The 11,819-nt window shown below is 31.1% G+C and overlaps 1 protein-coding gene across 1 annotated transcript in view; it reads left to right on the top strand.

The window, feature by feature from the left end:
* Window positions 1-11,222: 11,222 nt before the first annotated feature.
* The window catches only part of HELRODRAFT_164083 (hypothetical protein), a gene marked incomplete at both ends in the record, with an annotated part of 1,378 nt that continues 781 nt past the window's right edge, over window positions 11,223-11,819 (top strand). The window contains one exon of the mRNA XM_009029127.1: window positions 11,223-11,715. Within this exon, the coding sequence (XP_009027375.1) occupies window positions 11,223-11,715 (493 nt within the window). The remainder of the gene's footprint in view (window positions 11,716-11,819) is intronic.

The following is an 11,819-nucleotide window of genomic DNA, read 5'->3' as shown; positions in this document are numbered from 1 at the left end:
GTCTATGGAATGCTTATGATGTACTCAAATTTTATTTAATCCAAGTTAAAAATTCTGTTTTAAAGTAACTAAATTACAAATAATTTTATTACCTTTATTATATTAAATAAAATAGAATAATGTTATTAAATTACAAACAATTGAATACATTTAATTTTATTTAAATTAATTTAATATAATTCTAATTTAATTTGTTATTTAAATGATTATTAATTTTTAGTTATGTATTAACTAATTATTATTATAATTTCATCGTGGAAACATATCAATATATCTTTGTCTATATTCTTTTTCCATTTCCTAAAAATGCGGTGCAGGCTGTATAATTATTTCGATTGATTTATTTTGACGAATTGTTGTTACTAATTATTTTATTCAATTTTTTTGAAAATTAAAACGCCACGACGTAGAACATCGAATCTTTCTCGACTATTCCGTAACGCAATTAGGCATAAGGATATTTATAATAGCAAGTCAATGAATTAACTGAAGAAGACAGAATTCGCAAGAGAGGTGAATCGTTTTAGAATTTCTGAACCTCGAGAAGCCACGCGTGAAACAAATCGGTTGGCGTATAGAAAACTTTTTTATCAATTCAACCTGATAAAGTGATATACGTCAAATTAAAATTATTCAAATTGATAAATCTACTAAGAAATTAGTATTAATATTAACATTAATAATGAATGACATTAATATTATCGGAGTTATTATTTCAATTATTTCTTTCAATTATTCAAAGGTACAAAATGTGATTTCAGTTGACATCTTTTGGAGTTAATATTATCGATCGAGCAGCCCGTATTAATTTAATTTTCACCAATTGTATTTAGATACTTTTGTTGATAAACCCAACTAATTTCACATGTCCTAGATTATTATTTTGCGAGTTATTTGGATCTTATTATTAAACGCTCATATTGTAATCCTTTTAAATTGTCGTTTTCTTTATTTACAAACCAATAATCAATGTGAATCAATTATAAAACTTAACGTTTAGAAACTATCGCTTTCCGAATCACAATTCACTAACGTATATCGCAAATAGAATAACACTTCAACCATGGTCTCCTAAATAATATCCTACTGGTCGAGAAACCAAATGTGATTTTGTATGTGCTCGACCCAAACTGAGGCCATGCTTGTTTGATAATTAAATGCTACTCGCTATATAAGTTGCTGTTGTTTACTTTTGAACGTTTTGATTTCGTTTATCATCGCTTGTATTGTGTTGTTGATTTTGCTTTTTATTTCGCTGATTTGTTTAAAAATATTAAAATTATTAAAAATATTTTATTTTAAATAATTAAATTCAAAATGGTTAATAAATGTTGTGTTTATGGCTGTAAATATGGGTATACGTCAGAAAATCGTTCGGAGTCTGAGATTACGGATAAATAGAAAATCACGTTTCATAAATTTCCAATTGATGACGAAGAATTAGCAAGAAAGTGGTTGAAAAATATCGCGAGAAAAGATTTTCATCTTTCGCAACGTACCAGGGTTTGTTCGAAGCATTTTACTCCAGATGATTTCATCACATCATCTCAGGACAGCAAAATCGCTCGTCAGGGCCGAAACAACAAGGATACGTTTTTGATAAGACTTAAACCCGATTCGGTTCCAACTAAATAAAAAAAGCATTCTAACTAAATAAAAATATTTTCAATCCATCATCTATTGAAAAAACATCAGTAAAATTTGCTACCGCTGTGTTCCATGAAACAACTTGCCATGCATTGAAATATTATGCCAATGAATTGAATAAACCAGACTGGGAAGAAATTTCTAATTTCATAGATTTAATGGTAAAATGTTGGAGTAATCTGAATGTCAAAACTCTAAATAAAGGTAAAGAAAAACGTCAAACTTTTATGGAGCCTATAACTTCATCAAATGATTGGAAGTTGAAATTTTTAATTAATTTCAAAGATTTCTTAAAAAAATGAAAAACCTGGCCTGAGTAAGGAAACCTTTTTTGCAATACAACACACTTGTGAAGCAATAGTGCAGTGCTCAAAGTATTTACTTGAAAATAAACATTTTAGTTATGTGTTACTAGGCAAGTTACAGTCAGACTCTTTGGAATCTCGGTTTTGACATCAATCAGGAGCAAATTACTACATATCTATGAAACAAGTGATCGACAAACACAATAAAATATGTGGAATTTCATTATTTAAAAATAGTGATTTTGATTTTAATGATATCAAACTGGCTTTTTCTTCAAAAAATTCAGACTATTCAAAAATGGCAAATGATATTGTTGATCAATTCAAATATCTTTACGAGCCTGAAAAAACAACACTTGATTCTATTTATGTTGTTGCTGGATATATTGCTAGATCTATTTTTCATACAAATAAATGTGCACAATGTCTGGAAAATTTGGCAATAAATTCATATTTTGAAATAGAATTGGATGATGATTCCAGAACAACATATTTCGATCTAATAAATCGTGGAGAACTAAAAAGACCATCATCGTGTAATTTCTTTTTTTCTTCGATATGTTGGAAAGCATTTGAAGAATTGAAAAACAATGATGTTTTACTACACAAATTTCTCTCTGTTTCAAACCAGCAACAATTATTTGGTGATATTGTAAATAGATTTAATGACAATAATGACTTGGAGAATGAATTTCCAGAATTTTGCACCACAGGGCATGATCTCAAACAATTAATTTCAAATGTATTTTTTAACATTGTTGCAAATAATTTAATTGAATCAATTACAGAAAATGCTAATGAAAAAAGACTATTAATTATATAAAAAGAAAACTTTGTAAATTACAGAACATTTGAATTTATTTTCATAATTATATTTTTTTTGCAATAAATAATGTTTTTATTTTTTTAATAAATGTTTAAAATATTTATCGTTTTAACATTTTAATCGTTTGTTCAAATATTAAAATGTTTAAGTGTTGCAGAATTAAAGACGTTTCGTCGTTTACTTTATGTGTGTAGCATAGAATGCATGGCATCAGTTTGGGCATGTGTAAATTTCAGTTTCTCGTCTAGTATCTATTATTTAGGAGTCTATGCTTCAACGAAGAGCCAAATATCAAATATCGCTTTCCTCTAACAGTCTATTCTATTCGATATCCTGCACGTTTTTATATACCTGTCTTAATTCTTCATGAACTGGGTGCGTTCGTAGCAACACATCACCCCTAGCGAATATACTGTGACGGTTATAACAGTATTTTTACTTCTTAGATTTTTTTTAAAGTTGATTTTTCTTAACTGTTTTTTAAATTTGAATGGTCATTTCACATCATTTAATTAAAATCTGAAATAGATTATATTGTTTAAAAAAACATTGCGTACATTTTATAATTGTTTTTTTTTAAGTTTTGATTGTGATAAAATTTTGTTATTTTTTACTTCTTTATTCATAATTTTTATTATTTCGTTTTTTAAAAAACCTTGATTTTAGAAAACTGTTTTTAAATTTTGAATGGCAGCTATCATGAGTTTTAACTTTTTAGCTTCCGTGTCATTTCATTTCATTTAAACGTTTTATATAACTATTTAATTTGGTTTGGTGAAAATAAACGAATTGAAAATGTTACCAAATAAAGATTTTTTTTAAAATTTAACATATTTTTTCAAGGTGGAACTTATTTTTAAAAAGTTCATTGTAATTAAAAAAAAAAAAATAAATTAAATTTTTAAAATTTTTCATGTTCTAATAATAAAGAAAAATAATTGTTTAGAAATTTTATTATATTTAATTACATTTTTTATGGTAGAAAAAACTAAAAAACGATCATAAAATATTCAGATTTTAATGTGGACACTATGCAGAACAACGTATTGTGACGGACTGTTTGTTTCCTCAACATGTCTACTAATATGTGCTAGTCAGTGATAAGCATAATTTGACTAAATAGTTGCAAGCTAATTGTTTAACTGTTTTTCTTGCATAGTTTAACTAAAAAAAAGTTTAGTTAAGATAGCTTAACTAAAATATTTCAGCTAACAACTATGTAGCTTAAAAAAAATATTTCAGTTAGCTCTTATTTGTTCGCCAAATCAGGTTGAGACCTACTGTTTTTTAATATGAACTTTAAACTGAAAGGTGAGCATCAATTTAAGTTTTCCATAAATGTACTGCAGAGTACATTTAATGTTTTTGGTTTTACTTGTGTTTCCTGATTGTTCGACTTCCTGTTCTTTTCGTATGATATGACGACCGAGTGGCTGGTGTTTTTCAATCTTTGAAGTTTGCGTTTTTTAGCTCAAAAAATATTTTTTATTTTAAATAATGTTATAATGTGCACAAAGGAAAAGTTGGATATTTGTGCACCTATTGCTTTACGTTGCTAATATTACGATTTTTTATCAATTTTAATTTTTTTAAATATTAAATAATTAATTTTTAGCCTAAATTTTTTTATTGACGCTAAAAGGAAAGGTGGCAAAATTTTGCCTTCCTAAACATCGCTGAGTATGCGGTAATATAGCCTCGACATCAAATTTTTTAAAATCAGATGAAGATAAACAAGTTATAATTTTGTGTAAAAATTTTAATTGAAAAGGATTATAAATAATATTATTGTCTTTTCTAACAGTCCCGCTATACAAAGGCAAAGGTGATCTATTGAACTGTTCATCATATCGGGGTACACGTCTGTTAGAACACTCCATGAAAATTGTCGAGAAAATCATTGAGAGAAGATTAACGTCGTGCATCAATTTGGTTTCCTAGCGGGGAAATCAACAATTGATGCAATTCACATCCTTCGGCAACTGCAAGAGAAGTACCTCGCAAAGCATCAACAACTATCACACATTTTTGTAGACCTTGAAAAAGCATTTGATCGAGTTCCCCGTGAAGCAATCAGGTGGAGTCTACGTCGACAACTCATTCCAGAATATCTTGTTCGACTTGTGATGGAAATGTATACAAATACTCAAAGGCTCTCGTCAGCACAACGGTAGGAAACACATATGCATTTGACATCAGCTTTGGAGTTCACTAAGGCTCGATTCTCAGTCCACTGTTATATATAACTGCGATGGAAGAAATCACAACACCGATAGGCACCAATACGCACTGGTGACATTTGGAATCTAATATATGCTGATGATATCGTTTTAACAGCCACGTCTGAGCAGAATGCAGCACAGATGTTTGAAGATTGGATCACCAGACTCGCCGATCATGGATTCAAAGTTAACATCAGCAAAACTAAAGCAATGAACACTGGTGAACCCATCCAATCCACAGCTACTGGACGATGGCCCTGTTCAGTTTGTAAAGCTGGTGCAGGTAACAATTCAATCAAGTGTCAGCAGTGTAACCAGCAGTGTCATAAACGTTGTTCAAAAATAATTGGTACTTTATCTAAAGTGTTCAATTTTGTTTGTCCTGCTTGCATCAATCCACAACAACACATTCAAAATAGCAATGTTTTTGAAGCTATTAAGGTAGAGAAAGTCACATGGTTTCAATATCTAGGGGATGTTCTAGATTGTACTGGAACAGCTGAAGCTGCCGTTCGAGCACGCATACGTGCAGCCTGGAATAAATGGCATCTCCTTGCCTCTATATAGATGCGGCGTGACATCCCACTACCACTACGATCAAGCCTTTATAAATCTGTGATAAGTCCAGTGATGTTATATAGTGCAGAAACATGGCCAATGACAACCAAACTGGAAAAACAACTTCAACGAACTGACATGAAAATGCTCCGATGGATGCAACGAATTAGTCTGAAGGACCACATCAAATCTACCGAAATCCTGCGTCGTGCTGGTTTAGATGATATAATGGACAAATGCCGGCAACACCGTCTGCGGTGGTTTGGTCATGTCAAACGAAGTGGAAACAGTGCCATAACTTCTCTTGCAGATGTTGAAGTACCTGGCACACGTCCTAAAGGCCGTCCAAAGAAGTCCTGGTCGCAAACAATCGAGCAAGATATGAAAGCTTTAAATTTAAATGAAATGAATACTGATCGCCTAATTTGGCGCAAAAAGTTGATGGCAAAGAAAACAACGTCCTACCTCAGGGAACCGGTTCTCTGGACGCGGACGCAAAACGAAGATTGATTGAAACCCTGTGCACCTTGTGTGTGTGTGAATAAATAAATTTAATATTCACTTTTCAGCAACATCATATCATAAACAGCATTACCAAAAGTATAAGGCATTTATGAACACAACATCATTGATGAAAAAACAAAAGCTGAGCTACGATGCAACAGAAGCTGGTACTTGTGAAAAGGGCATTCTTCTTGTCAAGCCACTGTATCTGAATCGTTTAACAAATGCACAGCAGTAACAAAAATGATAAAGTTTGACAAGCTTATCCGTATGTTGGTACAGGATATTCAACTATTAACAATGGAAAGAAATGGCTTTCTGAAATTCTTCGCTCAAGTTCTATCTCACATCAAAATGCCCAGTCGGAGGACAATGGGGAGATGTCTAAATGCTCTTTATGAAGCTAAGAAAAATAGATTAAAATCAAAATTAACAAAAACACTTGAACTATTAGAAAAAATTTTATTTTTGTCTTTTTCTTTATATTCAAATTTATTTCTTTGAGTTGTTTTGAAGTAATAAATGTAAATAACGTGGCTAGTTGTGTTAAAGTGTTAATGCTGCCTCAGAATTACCCATCAAAAAGTGAATATAAAAAATGGTTGCAAAATAGTTTGGAAAAGTTTAGTTACTTTTTTTAGTTAACTATTTTAAAAAATATGTTTACAACTAATAATTAAACTACTTTTTATTAGCTGCAAAATAGAGTTTAGCTACAAACATTTATTTAGTTGCCCATCACTGGTGTTAGTCTTATTAACTGAACTCTTTTTATTAATTTATAAACATATCAACGTTTTATAGCTTGAAATATTTTTCTTTAATGGCCAGGTGAAATGATCGTAATAAAATTGTCATATTGGCACTATCGATTCTTTGGTAAATAATTTATAAAATCGTTTATTTGTTTTGGATAAATTTGGCAAAGTTAAATATAGTCTATCATATTTTAACGACAAATTATAAATTGTAGGATCCACCAAGTGTCATCATTCAATAGCAACATAGCTGTGAATATATGGTGGGATCACTTGAAAAACCAACTTATAAACCTAAATGAATGTGTCATGAAGATAAATCCTTATATCTCACTCAAAGAAGCAATATTTCATGGAATTCAATCATCAAAAATTGATGACTTCAAGTTTGTGGATTATTCGTTATCTATGCAAATATTCTGAACCTTATCGTAATTAACGCATTACAACTATCAAATCATCTCAATTTTACTGTTTCTCTCAAATATTACTTTATCCAATCAGTTCTTCATTTGCCTTCGTTATTATTTCACCTTTTTCATAGACACCAAATCATCAAGAAGAAAATGTCATACAACACATGATGTTACTTTTTTTTTATAATTTTTCTGAAAATCAAACTCTGAACGATGAAAAAATTGGTACAACAGGCCAGAAATTAACTAAATATTAAAAGGACTGAAATGGTTGAAAAGGAAAATAACGCTAAAACATAATAAAAATAATATAAATTAAAGGAAATGAATCTAAAAATTTTAAGATCTGAGAAAATGTAAAATGGCATTGGAAAAACAAAAATGAAATAAATAAATATGGGCGGTGCGATGGTGTAGTGGTAAAGTGACCGATTTCGATTGCGAAGAGATCCTCGTCTATCACATGCAATGTGTATGATGCGTGTTTCACGTGCATTTACATGCACTGTGTGTTTGTGTTGATGCCCCTAAGAATTTGTTACATTAAATCATCTCGAAAAATGGACATACTGTAAATTAACTGTAATTTTTTTTATAGAAAATTTTAATTAATTTTTTGATTTATAATTTATTTACACATATTATGACAAAGTTTTATATTAAATTACAGTTTTTATTTGTAATTTAGTTTTATTCATTCTAATGTACATTTAAATTTAGTTAGGTCTCTCAATGATAGAATCAAAACGTGGAAGCTGAAAAGCAATATTCATTCAATGACTTCCCTTTAAATAGATGCTGTTTCTCCAGTGACTGTTTGTAATTTATATCGGTTTTACTTTTCACGTAGTAGATGCGGAACTAGGTTTCTTTTTTGGATAGATCTTGTGGCTCCAGTATAGATAGTAATCATACAGTTCTGCCTAGAAACGTTCACTATGGCACTGGGGACATTAGATTCCTCAGCCAATTTTGCCTTATGGCTTTTCTTCGTTTTTCTGAATTCTTGTTAGTAGACTGTAACGCGGAATTACCCTCTTTCATTTATATTTTTTTGTCTGTCAATAGCCATTGTTTCCTGCACTTTTTCTGCAAAATCGTCATATATGTCCCTTTTTTCGCGTCGATCCAACGCGTCTGTTAAAATCTCAAAGTTGTCATTATTCTTGTCATGAATTGATTATAATACCTCTAACGCCGAGCTTTTTAGGGCTATCACCAGTGCCGTGCTCGTTCTCACGTCTATTTATTTTTTGGTATTGTAGTAACTTGCGCGATCGCGATCGTCAAGTTATTCGATCTTCCGCAGATTAACTGATTTTTGATAGATATACACAACTGCTTCAAACACAGACTTGTTTAAACGTTTATTTGAATGCCAACATTAATAGAATCGACGAATCATTCACCAATTCAAGAAATACGATCGCCAATAATTTTCAGTGCAACTCCGTAATCCAGCAACTCCAACCTCTTTCCACAACTCGTGTCGTGCTTATATACAGCAGTTTTACAATCGATATCTTCTACAATTGGCGTTACAAAGATATTTGATTACAACAATTAATTAGTAATGGAAACATATAATTATAGAATCAAGTTGTAGATTTTTGTCTGGCGACATTCGAACAACGCGTCACGTCTGCCTACGAATATCTATCCGAGCCTTTATCTAGGCGGATTCTTTTCCTGGCCAGGAGCCGCAACTCTATAAGAGACCCTCCCAGAAAACAAATTTGTTATGTAATAATTTTTATTTCTTTCTATACTTCTTTCTATATTTCTTTCTATACTTCTTGAAAAGTAAGCTTTCATTCCAACTATACTTCCTAAATACAGAACAACACGTAGCAAGCGTCGCATATATGTTATAGTTAACAACAAAACATACATACATAAAAATGTTCATCTAAATATATACATCTACATATATACAGGCGCCAAACTTCAAAAGCACAATTTTTATCTCATATTTGTAGTCGTTCTGTCACAATTTCACAAAGAAATAATAATCATATAGTCCATTCTGTACAGCATTTTGACTACTCCAGCGGATTTAACAGCACACTGTATTTTTTTTATAACAATTTATAACAAATTGGCCTGTAATTGCAGTCTGATAAGATTGAATACTACTTTTGTAGCGTATCACGTTATAATTCGATAGTTACGGGACTTCCTGTAAAACAATTCAATGAATGAACTAAAAGAAGCAAACGCGTTTTTTAAATGTACAAAGCCATCAAAATAATGTTAAATGTGTAATTTGCACGACAGTGATTTTATATCCAAGCCAATGGGCTATTTCTTATGTATTTCAACGCGCTGAATTCAAAAATGAAAAAAAATTATTCATAGACTTATCAAAGTTAAGCTTGAAAGTTGTATTATTGCACAATGGAAACCAGTTTTTTTCTATTCCTATTGGTCATGCAGTTCACATGAAAGAAACTTATGTAAACATGAAGGCTCTCCTCAATTCAATAAACTACAATGAACGCAAATGGGAAATTGTGGTGATCTAAAAGTCATTGCTATACTTTTAGGAATGCAATTAGGTTATACTAAATATTGCTGCTTTTTGTGTATGTGGGACAGTAGAGACAGAAATTCGGTGGAATGAGGCTATGCTTGCGGTTACTGTTGGTTTAGGTGTAGAGATGCTCCAGAACTCTCATACAAAAGAAAAGCAAAAAGATCAAAGTCTCATGGTAATACTCCAAAATCATTTTCAATACAGCTTGATGATCATTATTATTTCTTTTAAAACTATTATAATTCTACTTTATATAATTATAACTATTATAATATGATAATATTATAATATCTGTGATAAAACCAAATATGCTTTAAATTTTATTACTATATATAAATTATATATAATATTTTTCTGAATTTTGATATATTTGACAAATCGTGTCTTTTTTGTTAGAGTAAGTATTTGTTTAGTTGTATGATGAAGTGTTTGTAACATCATTTTCAAAGCTGCAAAATAGTTAATTAGAATACGATTTATTACAATATAACTTTGCTTGAATTGAATACCGTGCCTCTGTTGTACACTTGGGAGGTAGTGCTTTATAATATTGGTACCACTATGTATGTTGCTTTATTTAAATATTTGTACAAAACCATAAAGACTAAAAAAGACTAAAAAATCAATTTTCAATACATTTTAATATTTGGTGGCGCGGTGGCTCAATGGTTAAAGGCGCCTGGTTTTGCTACTGCAGTGACTGGGTTCGAATCTAAAAAGATCTTCGCCTATCATATGCAATGTGTAGTATGCATGGTTTTCACGCGTATTCATGTACGCTGTGTGTGTGTTTGTCGATGGTACCTCTGAAGCAAGCGCAAAAATGAGAATAACTTTTTAACATTTTGTGTCAATAGTTATAATATATCAACATTATTTATTTTTTATTGTGCTGCTTTGATAAATGAGAAGGGATTTTCTAATAAACCATTTCTTTGTTACTTGCAATTGATTTTGAGCTCACAGAACTTCAGCTATTAGTTTACAGGTAATGGCTTTGGAAATGCCTTTGGTCTTACGCCAAATAAAATTATCAATAAATTTATACTATAAAACTCTTTACAACCATGATAATTCAGCATTCCAATATATCCTCCCATCAAAATAAAAAAACATATACAACAAAAAACCTAAAGCAATCAAACCGTTTAGTCTCCGAATTACAAAATCGTACTAATTTATTTTATAATAATATATTAAAAATAACTATAGATATTATTCCCTCTTAGGGGTTAAACAAACCCATAATAAACACCTACTTCAGTCAATTCCGAAATCTGCTTCTGTAAAGGATGATAACATATTATGTTGTGTATGTGATGCGGTGGTTCAAATCGAGCCTTCGGACTTATATGATGAATTGGTGAAATATGCTAGCAAAAGTAAAAACATGAAGTTTTATTGTGATAATTGAGTGAAACATGCTGATGGTTTCAAAGGTCTTTTGCAGATGCTTAACGAAAAATTTGAATCCATTGATTCTCGTCTTAAAACGTTTGATTCCATTGATATTGGGATGAAAAATCTGCAGTTGAGGCTTGAGTCAAGCGGTGAGAACCTAAAACAGTTAGAAAAACTAGACGAGAAACTTAACCAGTCTATTAATTCCTTGAAAAACGATATCACCAAGTCTTGGTCAGACGTGGTAAAGAGTAATTCTAAAATTGTCGATAACGAGGCTGCTTATTTGAGAAATATGATCAGTACTTCATTTTCCGATGTGGTAAAAAAGGACCTCGACGTAGTTAGTAAAGAGGTCATCTCTGTTCGCAGAACAATTGAAGTGGCAAATGAAGTTAAGGCCCGTGAGAACAACATAATTCTCTTTAATTTCAGCGAAGACTTGGATGTTGCTAAAGATAGGGGCAATGTTCTTGGCTTTTTAAGGTCCCCAACAGACGAGTCTCTGAAAGATGAGGACATATTGAAAATATTCAGACAAGGTAAAAAGCCAAGCGTATCGTCTCCCCCGCGTCCAGTGATTGTTAAGTTTATCAACCTTTTTGCAAAAGTCCTGGTTATGAAAAGATTATTCAGATTAGCGCTG

The sequence above is a fragment of the Helobdella robusta genome (genome assembly GCF_000326865.2).
Source record: "Helobdella robusta unplaced genomic scaffold HELROscaffold_6, whole genome shotgun sequence".
Taxonomy (NCBI): Eukaryota; Metazoa; Annelida; class Clitellata; order Rhynchobdellida; family Glossiphoniidae; genus Helobdella; species Helobdella robusta.
This window is presented reverse-complemented; position numbering and strand designations above follow the sequence as displayed.